This window comes from Schistocerca serialis, chromosome 4, assembly GCF_023864345.2.
Source record: "Schistocerca serialis cubense isolate TAMUIC-IGC-003099 chromosome 4, iqSchSeri2.2, whole genome shotgun sequence".
Classification (NCBI taxonomy): Eukaryota; Metazoa; Arthropoda; class Insecta; order Orthoptera; family Acrididae; genus Schistocerca; species Schistocerca serialis.
The window spans coordinates 800,261,056-800,279,987 of NC_064641.1; the positions used below are offsets into that span (position 1 = coordinate 800,261,056).

At 40.5% G+C, this 18,932-nt stretch overlaps 1 protein-coding gene across 1 annotated transcript in view; it reads right to left on the bottom strand.

The window, feature by feature from the left end:
* Window positions 1-18,932, bottom strand: part of LOC126473389 (probable helicase with zinc finger domain) — a 143,890-nt gene that overhangs the window by 39,737 nt on the left and 85,221 nt on the right. The window contains exons 11-14 of the mRNA XM_050100397.1: window positions 8,999-9,117; window positions 7,374-7,520; window positions 6,994-7,140; window positions 6,712-6,895 (exon numbers count right to left, since the gene is read on the bottom strand). Of these exons, the coding sequence (XP_049956354.1) occupies window positions 6,712-6,895; window positions 6,994-7,140; window positions 7,374-7,520; window positions 8,999-9,117 (597 nt within the window). The remainder of the gene's footprint in view (window positions 1-6,711; window positions 6,896-6,993; window positions 7,141-7,373; window positions 7,521-8,998; window positions 9,118-18,932) is intronic.

The window sequence follows — 18,932 nt, forward strand, 5'->3', positions numbered from 1 at the left end:
CAAAGATCTAGAAGAAATGAAACTAGGACAGTGTTCATTCCATTTCTCCCTCACCTTCTAACACTCCTCAAAGTAACACAAATAAAAACTTATCTTTTTCTTGTAAACACATTTTTTGTACAAAGCTCATTGTCAACATCAGTACTAACTATTTTTTTATGCAAACAATGAACAAACATACTCCCTTAGACTGCCTGAGCCAATTTCTAATCATATATTCGGTACAATTTTAAAAATATAAGAAAAGTATGGAAGACTGAAGCTAACAGTTGACCTGTTACGTGTGCTTGTGCAGCTTGGAGAAAGAGCTGTCCACAAGATGTAAGATTTGAATTCAACTTGCAGTGCCATACATAGTTTCAGTCTGAGAGGAAGTTTAAGTCTGTGTGTTCATTATAACAAGAGATTCAGAATAAACGTATTGCTCGTAACTCACTCAGAGAATATGAGTAGACAACAAACTGTTCATCCACTTCAGAGTTCAAATTTATGTGACATTTTCATCAAATTTAATTTGCCCTGTTATTACACGGGAGCCACCAATGGCTTCAACTGGCAGCTAACATCCCTCCCCTATTCATAACCAGCTTCCCCATGCATGTTATGAAGTGTGTCCCACACCAATTAATCTAAACATCTGTGAGAGTCATGCAAAGATGCAGTGACACGCAAATCTGATTGTTGGCTGGTTGCTTGGTTTGGAGTGAAAGGATCTAAATTCCAAGGTCATGTGTCCCTTCATCCATTAAGTCGCAAAATCAAGAGTGATTGTCAAAGGAAGGAGGTGAAAGGCAAATACTGGAAAACCTAATTGTAATTAAAACATATACACACACACACACACACACACACACACACACACACACACACACACACACGTGCGTGCCCGCCCACACACACACACACACACACACACACACACACACACACACACACACACACACACAAAACAGAGATAAAAGCCCAGAAAAAAGACATCACAGACAAGTCATCAAAAGATCAGTCAAGACAAGGCATTAAAACTGAGAAATGAAAAAGGACAAAGAGAATACAAAGATAGGAAGAGCAGAGGCCAGGCCGTCCCACTGAGCAAGGGCCATTCATTGAGGGACCCCTGGGGAGCAGGCGAAACGGGGAGGATGAGGGGGAGGATGAGGGGGGGGGGATGAGGGGGGGGGACAGTGTGCAGGAGAGGGGTGGCCCTGACCTACCACTCAGGCAGTCAATGAGGTCAAGAAGCCTTACCTTACAGAGATGAATAGAAACCACCTTTGCAGGCAAAATGTAACACAAGGCCAACTGCTTTGGAGTTGTCTGCGAGCACTAGAGGCTGTGTGTCCCGAAGATTAAGATTCTACCTCAAAGCAGTAAGATTAGGGCAGTCTATGAGTAAGTGGGGCCGTGTCAGGCGAGCTACGCTTTGGCACTGAGGGGATCCTCATGTCAGAGAATGTGGTGATGGGTCAGCCGCCTGTGGCCAATGTGGAGTCAACAGATGACAATGGATTTCCTGTGGGAAGCGTGCAAGAAAGACTGACACATGGTCATGGTCTCCTTAATTGTCCACAGTTAGTTTGGGAAGACCAGGGCACACCATTCTGATTTTAGACTTCCAATGAGGTACAGACGACCAAAGGTCCAGTTCTGGGACCCCCATTTCCAGTATCGGCATCTAGGTAACTAGCTTTGCAACCCAGTCAGCTCCTTCATTACCCACAATTCCAACATGACAGGGCTTTTAAAAGAAAACAACTAGCCGTCAGAAACAGATCATGCATAGCTGTAACCAGTGGGTAAGGAGAGTAGCACTGGTCCATAGCCTGAAGGCCGCTAATGGAATCACTACAGAACAAACACGACTAAGGGCTAGTTTAATGGCCATCAATTCAGCAGTGAAGACACTGCAACTTTTCTGTAGAGTGTGGAGTTCACTGTACCGTGCATGTGTGTATGCACAGCTTGTTCGTCTGTCGATTGTTGAGCCATCGGAGAATACCACTTCTGAACCAGGATACATCTCAAGGGTGGCCAAGAAAAAGCGGAGGAAAAACTGTGGGGTCAAAGAAATCTTTTTGACTAATAGATACTTTGAGACAAATCAGAGGTTGGGGAACAAGCCATGGGGGCAGATGCGCTGTCTCCCTGACCAGAGGCAACAGTGGAGGAAGTTGCCATTCCGAACAGAGACACTACAGGTGTACAACAATTGTAAACCCAGTTTTGGGTCACTGTTGTGGGAGTAGAACTCACTTCTGGGGGAAAGGACACAGCAGCTAGGATGATTAGCGAAGCTACTAATGCATATAGTATAATTCAGCATTCAGAAGCTGTAATTAGCGCCTGATAGGTAATGGAGGGACTCCAGCCTTGACCAGCAGGCTGTTCAAAGGACTAGTTTGGAAGGCCCCTGTCGCAAGTCACACCCCACAATCATGAATGGGGTCCAGTATGCACAATGCTGAGGGTGATGTCTTGCAGGAGGAGGAACATTGGGGTTTCACGTCAAATCAGTAGATCATCTTGACCTTCTCAGGTAACATATCAACCTTGAAAGCCAAGATAAAGGCTCCAGTAGCAACTGTTTCCCCTAGGTTCCCTATGGACACAACAGATGAAGTGCACACCTTGTCGCTCTAATTTGGCCTGCAGTTCATCAGACTGAAAAAGATCATGGTGAAAGATAACACCCAGGAATGTACTGAGACACTTGTGAGGAAGGACAGTCAAGGGAATGTCAACCAACTTTTCACAAGAGAGCAGCACATGTGACTGAGCAGGAGATGATGCTTTAATCAGGAGGGAGCCACTCTTCATCTTAGCTATGGCTGCAACTTCCCCATATTTGTCTTCAATGTATTTGATAAACAATAAAGGATTTGTGGCCAGAAAAGTGTCCCCATCGGTCCTGGTACAGACTTGGTATTGGGGAGAGTATTTTTCTCCTTGTCATTTAGTCCTACGTTCCCTACACGTTGTGGCCAGGGAAGGGAACATGTTGGGATCTTATTTTGTTGCATTATATGAGGCCTTTCCATTTGAAGAGACTGCTAGGGCCATGTGACCACTACCAGGAGAAAGTTTGTCACTTCATGTGTGAACTATCCATCATGACGCCACCCACTCCAAACAGGGGCTCTCCCCTTGGGCGTTACCCAGCCGCAGTAATGGCTACCTAGCCACTAATCCACTGATGGGAGTGATGGTGCCTCTGTCATGACAGGCATACATGGGGAGAGTACAGCACAAGCACCATCAGTGTGATTCCTGTGTAGTCAGGAGGCTACTACCTGACAGGTAACTGATGACCCCCCCCCCCCCCCCCCCTGTACACACACACAACGGGATGGCTAACACACTGAGTTTTGGGCGTACTATGACAACAAAAAGGAAGGCTGCCATGAAGGAAGGGCACAGAGGTGGGGCATACACCATAGTGGGTGACCTTCTGCGCACAGCCATGTACTTCTGTAAAATTTGGAAGAGGTGGCAGGTCAAACCCAATAATGGGGGGCCATATAATAGTTAACAGAAGGTGATTATAGCACTGGGAATGAAATTGGATATGAAGACCAAAATTGTGAACACAGTCCAAGGACCATCCAACAGAGTCAAAGGATGTATGAGATGGCCAAAGTATAGGTTTGCAGCACAGAAATAGAACATAGTGCTGTAAAGCCTGAGGTCCCGTGGTAGCCAAGCACATACACACGAATAGTGAGCCCCCTGTGGGGTTGCAAATCTGAGATTTTGTTTTTGCACGTGTATCAGTATATGAGAAATGGACATGTGGAAAGAATAAACTTGCATATGAATAACTGAACACTGTTAGAGGCAAGAAAACCTAATTTTTATTAATACTGTTAAACTAGATCATACACCTGTATGTCTGGAGCTGCCAATACAATCAACTGCAGCCAACAGCTGCGCCTAGTCCTCAAGGGTGCAGTCACTGCCAGCCGCCCTCACGAGAGTGATGCACATCTATCGGCACCAAGATCCCCCACATGCATTCCCTCCTGCTGTGACCGACACCTTGTTCACATTGATGAAGTCAAGACCGGATCACTGCATACACTGCCATGACTCAAATGCCATCCAGCCGCTGACATTCCCAACCGCACCCAACGCTGCTATTTCCCGCACCTTTGTCTTGGTGCAGCCACAACCGGCTTCCCTTTCCAGGGTGGCACTACATCTTAACTGCTGCCAAGTGTGCAGTCTGGAGCCCCACTGTTGTTCCCCAGCTCCACTACAGCCGAACACTATGCTCTCCTCTCAAGGTTGAGCCCGACACTGCCCATCAACATGCACCACCACTTATGGTCAACACAGCCATGGTCAACATCCTCCTCCTCCTCCTCCTCCTCCTCCTCCTCCGACTGCACTGCGCTACTTGCCTCTGCTTTGCTTCTCGCAACGTATATGCTTCTCTGTGGTGTAGATTGTTTTCATCCTCCTACATATCCCACAACAATAGCCATACACTGACCCCGGTCACCATTCGGCCAGTTTCTTTCCACACTCATATGCACGCTGTGGTGATCGCCTCCCTGAAACACTGGGTCTCCCTTTGGCTCACGTTTTTTTCTGTGTGCTGCTGTGTTTGTTACAGCTATGTTCTTCCTGCTGACCCGTGGCCTCTCTCCAGCCAGTTTTTTGCCGTGCGCTAGTGCACTTCACTTTCAGCAATGACCTTACCACCTCTCTGGTCTTTCTCCTTTTCCCTTTTCCATTCACTTTTAGGCAACTCTCTGCCCTCCGGGTTATAACCTACATTGCTGCACTCCTAACATGCACCGTCGCGATCCCAACGAGTACTGATGTGCTCGTACCGTGCACCAACACACTACCAACACGTACCAAGGTGCCGCTACTATGCACCAATGCACTCCCAAAACATACAGATGTATTCTTACAGCACAACCAACACATACCGACACATGACTATACATTATTGCACTCCTCACACACACTACCAATTTTCTCCCATGTCTTCCACACCCATGCCACACCCACACTAACCCTACTTTCTCTCCACTAGCAACCACTACCCATAGGTTTTGTCAGCACCTGACACTCACATTGGTCCAGCCCAGTTTCCCAGTGCCACCAGCTCCCATTGACACCGTGTCTGTCACCGGCACCATTGTTCTTAATGAGTCCGCACTGGTCAAACCTAGTCTCCCAGTGTCTCCAGCACCCTGCACTACTGCCACCACCACCTCTTTCGCTTTTGGCACTTTCACGACTCATGCCCTGGCACCACCTGGTCATTAGGACTGCCTCCGTAGGCCTCTGGCCTGATCACACACGTCTGTACTCAGTGATGTCACTAACTCTCATACGATTTCTATTTGCAGCACTGCCCAATTTGTCCATGCCCTTGGTAGCAACTGCTTCACAAATCCCTGGTCCCAGGTTCGTACGACTGGGTCACTGCAACCCCAAGTACCCCACCCTCTTGAACAATCCCATCACCTGGAAGAAGCAATGCTCTATGGATGTCCAAGAGCACCACTCTTCCTTTCCAGCTTCACTGTGACCCATCACAGAAGAAGGGATTCATGATCTGTGGTTTTCATCGAGACTCCTTCACCACCTCTTCCTTGAAGGGGAAGGGGTTTAGTATAATAGCAGTAGGCCGACTACGTTTCCAACATAACATCTTTGCCCTGCAGGTTGCTTACCCTTCACCCACAGGCAACTCTCCTCCGGAAACTATTTGCTAATAACACAAGGACATCACACATTGTGGACACATTAGGTGTACAAACAGCCTGTCGATATATCGTTTGTTACAAGCTCCATCAGGGGCACCAGCCACACTTTCGAGCAGCGTGTGCACCAGGAAACTGATGGTATTGCTAGCAAGGTAAAAAGTACCATCCCCATGACACATGGTCATGGACATATTTCTGGCCATTGGATACTTAAGGAGAACTGCAAACTCTGGTGATTCATTCAACAGCTCACTCAGTTCCAGGCCAAGAGCTGGCTACACTCATAGCTGATCAATCGGAACTCATCGAGACCACCCTGGACACACTGCTCTACAGCATACTGTCCCCACACTGCTTCACAGTATTCAGCACACCGCAGCCCCGTGGATGCTGCTCTACAGCCATGCAGGATAAGGCTTCCCTTGAACTTTGTATCACGCCATAAACTTTATTTCTGTTACTTTCAATTGGTCACGAATGATATTTCAGTTGTTATTAGAACTAAACTTATCCATGTATTTCTTCTGTGAATAAAGCAGAGACTCATCAATTAATAAAGTGTGCAACACCCACAATAGGTATCAAGGACAAACGCTTGTTATAAGAGTGATTGGCTTTAAAATGGTAGAAAAAGGCCGTGCGTCACTGGCTACTTAAGATTTGACAATTTTGTATAATTCTTCATTCAGAGCTACTATTGTTTTGCAATCTCCCTAGATTGGTAATGAACACATGAAGAATTTGTAGAATTAGTGTAAAATGGAACTAGAGTACACAAATATACTATGAAACAACTGTCAACATTCACCAAGGCTGCAGAATGTGCCTCTGCATCATCTTTTCTAAAAGGCTGGCAAAAAATACAGTGCAGATAGTGCACTTCCAATTCTTCCAATTAAAGACCAGGGAGCACCGAACTAAAGACAACAAACAATAAATTCTATAAACCTAGTCATCAACAACATTATTACATATTTTATTTTAATCATACCTTGGACATTGAGAACACGTTCCACTGAAATACCACCCATTCTCCTTTTTCGTAGTTCCGACCGAATTCTAAAAACTTGATCAGCATAAGGTGTCATTATTCCAATACTCTGATCATCCATTTTTCCCCATGCAGTAGGCCACTTTTTGCGCAGTTCACAGACACGTTCAACAACTTCATACACCTGCAAAATTTATGATTTCATTTTACTAATCATACATCTGTTACTTCACAGTTCTTGAGCTTTTCCAGCTGTAACAGAGATCTATGCATGCTGTTTACCTCAGAGTTGTTATAGAAAGCGGTTGAATTCTGATCTTGAATATCTTCTCCTCGAGTTGTAAAAAAAGTAAGTGGATAAAACTTTTCATGTCTTGGTTGCTTTCCACTGCTGACCAATTTTTGCTCATAAAACAACTCTGATGTGAACTGAAACACAATACAAAACTTTTTTACTTTGTCATTGTAAGATATTAACACTCATCACAATCCCCACATTAATACCTACAAAATTTCAATGTGCATAGTAAGAGAGAGTACACAAACTACTGTTATCATCAGCTTTCTCTACACAAAAATGAAACTACAGCATTCAAATAATGTAAAAAAAACTTAAACACAAAATAACACATTTTTTCTCAGATGTAATATACATGTATTACCTGTATAATAGCCTCATGAGCACGGTAATTTTCACACAGAAGGATTTTGCACGGAAAACTTGCAGGATAATGATCATACAGCCTTTCTAATAAAGATACATGAAGATTACGCTCCTTGGCAAAATCAGAAAACAGTTCTGGACTTAACTGAAAACCAGAAGAATAAATTTAATAACACCATGAACTACAATCAGTACAAAATGATGGAACACAGTTCACCATTATAACAAGACACTAATTTGACATAGCCTACTCCTCTTGAGGGACTGTCAATCTTTATGAACCCAACAGAAATCAACAACAGTGTCATATGCCCTCAGTCCATGAGATACAGCTAAGACTGAAATTTAGACTAGGATGATAGTATACAGCCCAGTGATCAAAGAGTTTATACCATTGCTTCTCGTGTCCTTCATAACCAAATAATGGAGATGAAATTTTTTTCCACCACCAGGATATGAACTGGCTGTATGCAAGTTGTATGTCACTGCAAAAATGTGTTTTGGGTTACAAAAGTGAAAAATCCAGATAAAGTTTTCATTCAAAAACCTACAGCTTGTTGCCTTTTCTATTCTATCGTAACACTAGGTCTGTAAATATGAATAATGCGACCACTTTAATGGGGGTAGGACTCAAGCGGGCCAACTTGCAGCAGGAGAGGCACCACAGGACATTTTAATTTCCACTGTATATACTTTTACAAACAAATAAATAAAACTTTGTCAGCATGATCAGGAAGGATTCAGAATTCACACTCATTGCAGTGGAAGTTCGAAAACATAACAAAGTAATTGTTTTTACATGTGAAATTTCATCATTTTTTTCACTTACTAATGGCAGCCTTTGTTGCTATAGGTACATTTTATTTCATAAGTAAGAGAGATTCTTCGATGAATTTTGCACAGCATACAAACCATACTAAAATGTGTATGAAACTCTAGAATTTTTCAAAGCTATTAAAAACTGTGGTAAAAATTGAGGTAATTAACTATAAAATATGTGTTTTTTCTAAGCATGAAGTTTAAAATACAATAGTTCATTCGTTTTTTCATAAATTAAACAAATTCTAGAGTTTCATACACCTGTGAGTATGGCATGTATGCTGTGCAAAATTCATCGAAGAATCTCTCTAACTTATGAAGAAAAGTGCACCTATAGCAATAAATCCAGCCATTAGTAAGTGAAAAAATGATGAAATTTCGCACGTAAAAAAAATTTATTTTATTATGTTTTCAAACTTCCACTGCAATGGGTGTGAATCCTGAATCCTTCCTGGTGATGCTGACAAAGTTTTATGAATTTATTTGTAATAGTATAGACACTGGAAATTAAAATGTCCTGCGATGCCTCTCCTGCTCCAAGTCGGCCTGTTTGACGTCCTACCCCCCCTTAACACAATATCGAAAATGATCATTTTTGTCAGGACATGTATTCATACTTATAACAACATACGTTCACACTGTACTGAAAAAAATCATTTGGGAGAACTATACAATTACAAGGAGACAGAAAAGCTGGACAATACTTATATTCAGGGGCAAAATTCCAGTACTGCCCAAGATATGTTTTAAAAGAGCTATTCCTAGATAAAACAGAAATCTGGATTCCACATATTGAAAGTTTACCTGCATATGGTCTCCAGCCAATACAATACGAGTTTCTGAACTGGCCAAAGCCAGTGGCATTATTGCTTCACATTCCATTGCTTGTGCTGCTTCATCAAGAAGAATGTGAGAGAAATGACCTGAAAACAAAGTCATCAATTAATTAAATAAGACATTAAGAAAGGTATGTTGCACTGACTTCCTACATTTTTATTTATAAATGTTCATTAATAGTGTTGAGGGACCCAGTGTGTGATAAATATTGTTTGTCGAACTTGCTCCTATACATTCACAGATTTCTCAAACAAGTCCATAAATGGTCCAACAAGTCTATCATTTTAAAATCACTTTTGATGCAGATACTGTTTGTGTATGCTGTACCTTGACACTAGTGGGAAGGCTACAAATGCAGATAAAACATTTTCAGCATGACTCTCGTACTGGGTTTAAGCAAGAAGAAGAAGAAGAAGACTGGACCAGGGAATGGCTTAAAATGAGAAATATATACTTGAAAACCTGTTCAAGGAAATGTTACACTCAGAATCTGATGGTTACGTCAACTTTCTTCCAAAGGGCAGTGTAACTTTTAATACCATGTTTAGACTTGCTTCACCCCCACATTGGAAAAGACACGTACGCAAAATTTATTTTCTTCTAGTTGGTTCTGTCCTGACAGTGCACTAAAATAATAAATTATGTGAACTTATAGGCCATATCATCCTAGGAAGAACTGGGGAGCTCCTTTTTTTTAAATTTATTTTACTGTATTCCCATTTTATGTTGTGTGTAAAAATAGTTCAAATGGCTCTGAGCACTATGGGACTTAACATCTATGGTCATCAGTCCCCTAGAACTTAGAACTAATTAAACCTAACTAACCTAAGGACATCACACAACACCCAGTCATCACAAGGCAGAGAAAATCCCTGACCCCGCCGGGAATCGAACCCGGGAATGTTGTGTGTAGAACACTGACTGACTTTCTTCTTACTTTCTCCCTATGTCATAAATTAGTGGAATAGATGAAACACTTCTGCCACTCTAGAAATTTCTGTGCTATTTTGTTTTTATCCTTGACCATAGTTTTAATAGATGAGGAAACTCAGGATACTGTGAGATAAATGGTAATAAAACTCTTTTTCAATAAATATATGTGACGAAAAATTACACAAACAATGTCCGCCATCATCTTGTCAAATTTTCCATCATGCAAAATTACTCTTAAATAACATTCTCCATTCAAATTTAACATCATTTCAACTAAGAGCTTTCCAATGGCCATTGGATGCCAGCCAGTGGGAGCAGTATAGTCTTATAGGAGACATTCACCTGTACCTCCATTGGACCTGTGGTAGTAATCGAAGGCACGACGACAACTGTGGACTGTGTGAACATTATTATGGTCACCTGTAACCTCTTATGCTTGATGTCTTCCTCAACAGCAATGGCATCTTCCAGCAGGGTAACTGTCCATATTACAAGGCCAAAATCATGCTGCAATGGTACGAGGCACAAACTCGCCATCATCCATTTTCTAGATACTTTTATTTGATGCTCAGTGCCTAGGCATCAACTTTCTAAGGCAGTACAACACAATTTCATTAAAAAAGTTGCTTTGAAGATATTAAGACTTCCAAGTGCAGTTAAGTACAAAGCATTTTTAGATTATTAACAGTCACCAGTAGTTGAGCACTTAATGTAAAAGTCTTATAATCAAGGTCATTGGATCGATTCAGATTAGTAGCAACTTTAATCTCAATTCTATGTTTATTAACAAATGGAAATGTTAATTAACAAATACTGAACCATAATTTTTAATAAAAATAACTTTTTAGTTTTCATTATGGACTGTATGAAGGTAAATTAAAATTTGAAACAGACATACGTAATGCCCTATTGTTAAATGAGGAGAAAATTATACACTGATTGGCCTAAACATTATAACAACTGACCTACTATCGGTATAAACCCATCCAGGTGATGGCTGCAGCACCTGGTGAGGAATGACTGCTAGTCAGACATACAAATGGTGCATGTAATATCTGTGAACATGCTGTCTGTGTGTACAATGGGGAAGGTTCACGATCTTTCCTAGTCTGACCAACGAGAGATTGCGATGGCCCGAAGACTTGGCACAAGCATTTTGGTAACTGAACAACTTTCATGCCATTCAAGGAGTGCTGTGTTGCATGTCTTCAACACATGCCGAAACCAAAGTGAAACCTGGAGTTGGGCAGCTACCCCTCATTACAGATGTTGGACTTCGTAGGCTGGGCAGACTGGTAAAACAAGACAGGTGGCGGGCGAACTGTGGCAGAACTAACATCAGAGGTTACTGGGCAGAGTACAACTGTGTCTGAATGCACAGTGCACCGAACACTCCTAACTAGGGGCCTCCACAGCCAACAACCAGTGCATGTGCCAATGTTAACACCACAACATCGGCAACTACAACTGATATGTGACATTGATGAAGTAGAAGAGTACTGCATGGTCTGATGAATCCTGATGCTTTCTTCACAACGCCGATGGGAGGGTGCAAATCCGTCTTCTTCCAGGTGAACAGTTCCTTGATACCTGTACTGCGGGACGGAGACAAGCTGGCGGCACCTCCATTATGCCCTAGTGAACATTCACTTGGGCATCCGTGGGTACAGTGGAGCTTGTGGGCACCATAACAGCCGAGGAGTATTGTAAACTGGTTCCAGACCATGTACACCGCTTCATGATACTCATGTTTCCAAACACCAGTGGCATTTTTCAACAAGATAATGTGCAATGTCACAAGGGCAGGAGTGTGATGGAGTGGTTGAGGACATAGTGGTGAGTTTCAATTGATATGATGGATCCCCCAACTCACCAGATGTGAACCCAATGGAACACATCTGGGAGGTGACTGAATGTAGCATCAGGGCTCATCAGCTCCCTCCTGAGAATTTACGGGAATTAGGTGATTTGTGTGTGTGTGTGTGTGTGTGTGTGTGTGTGTGTGTGTGTGTGTGCCAACTCCCTCCAGTGAACAACCAGGCCTCACTGCTTCCGTGCCATGATGTGTCATCGCTATTATCCGTATCAAAGGTGGACGTACTGGCTGATAGACAGGTGGTCATAATGTTCTGGTTGATCAATGTATATATCAACAATACTGTTCAGTCTCTACCTAGGAATAATAAAATATTTTCTTTTCTTTTTGACAATTCATATTTTTGAACCAAATTTTAATTCACTGTAAAATTCCCAGTCAGTCCTACGATTTTTGTCCATCACTTGTCACTTCTTTCATCTCCGGCAAGTTATGCTGTGCTTCATAGTCCACTTAAACCGTAGGCCCCATACAACTGGCTGCATAGTCAGTTCAGAGATTAGACAATGGCAATAGGATACTGCCTCCAATAGGACCATGCCTGGTACACCTAAGTATTGTTCACACCAATCTCTGGATTGATAACAGCTATACTTATTTGTTAACTAACATTTCCATTTGCCAATAAACATGTAATTTAAATAAAAATAAGAAAGACATTGCTGCCAGCAGGAATGAAACCAGTACATTCATGACTACAAGATTTATAAGCCATGCACTCAGTTACCGGCAACTATATTAATAAGGTAAAATTTTTTTGTTAAGAAATCTTCTCATATTTGAAAGTTTTCTTTCTTAGCACTGCATTATTTTGCTTTAAGAAAATGATGTGGAGGCACTGAGCTTCAAATCCAATAATTACTGTATGAAGAAAATCAAATAGGGCCAAGACCATTGAATCTTTATGGGGCACTGGACGACAATGGTTACTAAAGTTAATAAAACAATAAAGGAGGCTATGAGAGTATTTTTTCTACAAAGAGCAGATACATAGTTGTTAGCATCCCACTTAAGACAATGGATGGACGTAATTTAGCTCCAGTATGATGGACATAGCAGAATGATGGGCAAAGTTTACACAATTGTAAATCATGCTCTGGATAAATATGTACTAAGTGAAGCATCACTCGTGCGAAACTCAGATTGCTCTTTAGTCATAATCCAACAGATATTACATAGGGCTGCACTGAAAGTGGCTAATTCTAAGTATTATTAACTTAATAGCATTTTGTTTTGAGCTGAGTCAAAAATGACTAATTCTGATGATAGTGGTCACACGACTGTTGGTGGAATTTATTCAAATTTGAGTGTTGTAGACCTTAACAGGCTAACAGTACTTAATAAGAATGATGCTGTAAATTCAATTGCAAGTGACAATTCAGGTCCAAATTTCCAATGTGTGGGCACAAGATTTGGTTATAAGTAACCCTGTGGCTAGTGAGGTGCATGAAAGTAATATGCTGATAATGCAACTTCTGTCACAAATGAGGACAGAAAATATAGTAATGAGGACAGAAATTACACAAAGTCAGGTGATGAGGGAAGGGAACCAGACAACTGATTAAAAATCAGAGGCTCATATTCAAGCATTAAAAGACTTCAAAGGGAATATTAAGGAAGTCAGAGATGGAAGTCTGAGGACAGTGTCAGGAGGTAGAAATGACTGTGGCTGGTATAGAGCAACATGATTCTAAATTAGAAACAAATAATCAGGAACTAGATAAGTTACCATACATACAAAAACCTGCAGTTCACTTATTTATACAGATTTAATGTCCATGAAAGATAGTGTAACAATACAAAAAAATCGTAACACCAAGTGTAGTAGAAAGATTGTTATTCACAATCTTACAAACTGAGGTCAGTTTAAAGAACTCTACCTCCGTAAACACGTTCACCCGGTTGATGCCATGAAGCTGTCAGAACTGCCTTTTCATGTATTCTGCACGAAGTTGAAAAAACTGATACGTGTGTACAACACACGAGTACTGGTGCACAAACATAGGGAAATTGTTTTCCTAATAAATATGTAACATTTGAATTGTTTGCCCAAACAATATAGTGACCAACATTTGTCAGAAGTATGTTAGAGTTGGAATAGTGTTGTACCTGACACCCAGCATTTGCTCATTAAATTGTTTCCATCTCATGGTATTTTTAATCCCATTGTCAAACTACAAAATTCTGTATTGAGACAAACAACATTGCATGTGAAGGCAACATGGGCGACGCAACGAACAGAGTGCAAAAACATTTTAATAAAGAAAGGTTCCATGAAGTAAACATTTGTGAGTAGAAAGACAATAAACACAAGGCACTCAGTGATAATAGATGCCCTTATATATTGAGGAGAATTGGTCCCATACCAGCTAATCTGTCACTTAATGGGGTGAGTGGAACAATGCTGTAACTACTACTTGTAATGACAAAAGTTTTTCATAATTCACATAGCCAAAAAGTTGTATATGTTTAAGAATTTGCGAGTTATAATATAATAGTGTAACACTAAGTAAGAACTGTAATGTTTTGAACATAATTCCTATTTTTGTATGATATTCATTCAAACATAAAGTTTGCAGATTTTGTGGAAGATATTCAAAATATTAGGAATGAAATCTCAATCTTTTGCAGGAAAAAGACTGCCACTGTCAGTTTTCATACAGACGTTTATTGGCAAATGTTAAGGTGCAGATCTCAGAGATTTTACACATTTGATTATGACAACCAAACACAATTTTTGGCTTTCCCGTTCACTGTTATGACTGATGTGGAGAGCTGAAGAACAGAAGAGTGTGTATCATCGCCACTGTTTATTTGCCTTTAGAAATTGATAAGAAACGCATCTGTCAAAAGATACAATGTAATAATTCATGTATTACAGTTAACAGTACAAATTTTGATCGACAAATGAAAGAACACTTCACTCCTCAAAGACAAATAAGGAAAGTATTCCAACAGGCCTCACTGAATCCCAGATCATGACAGAGACTTAGTGAAGAAACACAAGAAATACTTTCCAAAGCAAGAAAGGCACTACTCCAGGTGCAACAATGTTAGTTGCTATTTAGGAGGAGATCCGAGCATGCGTATAATGTATGTCCTTTCCAGGAGAAGTACCCTGAACTAAATATTAGTGAAAGTATGTACAGAGATTACAGAGGTATTTTCAGAAGTGATTTTAAATTTAAATTTGATATTCCAAGGTCGGATTTGTGTTCATATAGCGACAAACATTTTATGCAAGTGGTTAGTGCAGACCCTGTCGAAAGAATTACAAAAGCTGAAATGGAACACACAATTCATCGAGTGAGAGCCAAAGCAGCTTACAAATCACTTGCTGCTGATACCGGAAAGGCAAAACAACAGCTAGTAATGTCACTTGGTGTGTTGATCTTCAGCAGGTATTCTCCTGTTCGCAGATGGATCATTCTTCTGAGTTTTATAAGCAGCAGTATTCTTGTTAAAACGTATCAATACAGAATACTGGTAGTAACATTGTTTTCATGCAGAGACCTCTCTGGGTTTTCTGAAGTATAATCTTACACATTTCAATACATTTCATAATGATGAAGTCTGAAATATGGCAATCTGGTCCAACCACTGCAATGAGCAGACCAACAACTGGTAGATGATTTCTCTTTTTCCAGAATCTGATCTTCACTATTTATTTCACTGCTTGCACCAAAAATTCCTCATTAGAGCACATAGTTTCCTATAATATGATCATGATTTTGAACTCACGGAGAGAAAAAAAAGATGTATATCATCCAAACAAATGTAAGCCAGCTATTGCCAATGCCAAGAATAATGAATTCCATGTCTGCAAGATGGAAACTGAGGAATTCAGGGATATTAGTGCACTAAACCAAGGGCTGCATACATGCTCATTCAAAATAACTGAGTATGCCTGGCCACAAATTTCATGTGATGACACTACTACACTAAAAGGAAGAAAAGATCACAAAATCCTGCAACCATGAGTTTGTCCAATCACTGCAAAGAAGGTGGGAGGTATCAGGAAAATATATGTACTGTCTGCTGATATTTCAGCTTTCGTATGCTCTATGATAAACTATTGCCAAAAATTCCAAGAAGAAAGACTTACTTGACATATGCCAGAATATCCCAGTCGAAAAATGGAACTTCTAAGCAACTACCAAGTAAACAGTGGATTTACACATCTTTCTGGAAAAATCCACTGACTGAAAACTGAAAATGACATGCTGAATGTACATATTTAGTGTAATTGCAACAGCAACGGCATTAAATTTTTCAGTATCTTCTGCTGCTGCTTGTGCAGATTAGGACTGCAATAAACATTATGCGTTTTGAACTGAGTTGTTGAATTTTCTCAAATACGATTTTTGCTTCCGCAGTAAGTAAAACAAAAGAAAACAATGTGTTTCACCAGCTTAACACTATAAATGTGGAGATACAATGCTGTTGATCCAAGAAAATTAAAAATTACTTGTTACTCACAGATAACATTATCAGTTGTGTAATAACTACCACAAAAATACGCAGAATGGTGTTTCACATCATATACTCTGTCTTCATCAAGAAAGCCAAAATAGGTACCCATAAAACAGTTTTTCTCTCTGTCTCTATCCCCCCCCTTCCTTGGTAGTTACAACCCTGTTTGCGTGAATGATTCATTTCTGAAATTTAAGAACAAATTTTATTGCAAATACTGATCCAAATAGAAACCATTGAGCAGGGACAGCCCTGCCCTGGCTAACACACCACAGTGCTCAGTGCGAAAGAGGGAGAAACTGCTAACACACCATACATAGATAGCAAAGCAGTTGCACTGCAAATGACCTGATTTCATATTTCTCAGCAACACAGATCATAAATGAAACAAATTTTCATATTATTTATTTTTGGTACGCTGAAGACATAATATAATTTTTACCTGGTACAAACCCTCAGGATAAGGCCAGACAAAGCCAATGAACTGATTTTCGCACTTCGCACACAGGTTGCCACCTAATTGCGACATATTTAGTTTCATTATTGGAAAAAGGTGCCTCTCTCTCTCTCTGACACACACACACACACACACACACACACACACACACACACACACACACACACACACACACACACACACACACACACGTTGATCAAAATATTTTGGAGTTGAGGAAACTCTTCCAGAGGAAAACAACGTAAATGTCCTGGACAGTTTTAATGCACAGGCATCTCTCTTTAAAACAGGGATTACACAACAGAGTAATCAGTTCCATTTGCACAAGCACAAGGGTACTTTCAACTGAATTGGCAAACGGTCAAGAAAGTAGCTCAAAAACATGTGAGACTGATAGTGATCTCAAGATGTTTGGAAAACTATCCTTGTAATTCTTTTGAGGCCATTATGAATTCTTCGAAACTCGCATCTTCTTTAATGGCATTGAGCTTAGGTATTGGGACTGTGTCTCTTGTCAGAATTTGTCCCTTCTACGATGTGTCTTTTTTAATGCATCCCCATCCAATCAGAAATAAGCTGTTTCCCACTTTGCAGTGTTTTGCTATGGACAGTGTGCAGTCAAGTCCACCTAAAATGCAACATCTGCAATCCATTCTGGATATTCTAATTTTAGTTCCTGCACTCCTTTTTCCCTCGTAAATGCAACAATAGCAGGTTTTAAATAAAAAAAATTGTTCCCAGCATGCCCCTTCACTTAACCAAGGCACTTTAAAGTAATATAAAGTGTCCATAATCTTTATATTTTGAATGAAACAATCCATACTGGCTGTAAAATACTTTTAACCTACATACAGTCACCATTCCAATACGAGTTGTTAAATAGCATCTCTGTGAGTACACTTCAAGTATTGCTATATGATACTTTTTTCAGTAACCCTTTATTCTTCAGATCATTGTTAAGAATTAACCATAAAAATGTTTCTTTGTAACTTTTGTACAGGTCACCTGAGAATGCGTCTTCAATTGATGCGAAACCAGTTGTACCTTTTATTGTATTTTACAGCCAGTGCAGATCATTTCATTCTAAATGTGTGGAATTTAGTTGCAGTTGCCCACAACCTAAAATAACTTTTTAACCTTTGTTCAGTTTCATTGACAACTGTTGTAATTTCACACGCTCCATGCCTGCAAATATAGCACAAAACGCTTCTTGATCTACAGAAAAATTAAGCCCATCTGTCGATTGTTGAAATATTTTGTTCTTTCACTGTCAACTAAATCATTAGATTCTTTCTGCATGCTGCTGCAATGTCATTTTACAACAAAACTGCAATACCTGTGAATTAGGAGGCCGCATTATAGATATTGAGAATTTTTGTCCCTTTCTTCTGTCGCTACCATTCATTTTTAAAGCCTTGTGACTATAGACTGTTAGATTGGCTCTTTCTGGGCAGCTAGTGGAACTGTGAACTTCCTTTATACCATGAACAAACAGCAAGGGGTAAATAGTACTGACACCAGAGGGGTAAACAATGCTGACACCATGATTCTGCTAAACTGAAGAGAGTCATGCCGATCAAAACATATCGCACTGCAACACTAAATAAAATGTTGTGCTGCACCAGGTAGTTCTGAGAATGATCAAGTAAAGTCAAGACAGGTTGAACTTCAATTCACACGCAGCCCACACATAGGGCTCACATGAAGTGGGGCATGCCTTGGGCAGCCCTGCCACAGAGCGTTACAGATTTTTTTTTCCTCTAAACAATTATGGAAGGAAATATGCAACAATGAGAAGTTCCTTGTACAAATACTGTCACCAAAATACCTTTCTCAGTGATGTCCCAGATAGATGATGCCGGGGATAAAACTTGCGTCTTTTCATAAATCATACGATGTCCTGTATTCAGGCAGTGTTCCGCATTTGTCGACTTTTCCGATTGACGAATACGTGTATGATGCAATTGCGGAACACGTCATATGATTTATGAAAAGACGCAAGTTTTATCCCCGGCATCATCTTTCGGGGACTGCATTACTAAGGAAGCAATACATATCCGTACAGCCGATAATCGCATCAACAAGGATGCAGGATTTCAACTCAGCACAGCCTGGAACCCTGCATTAGCTGCTATTAAATCACAACGCAAAAATCAAGATTC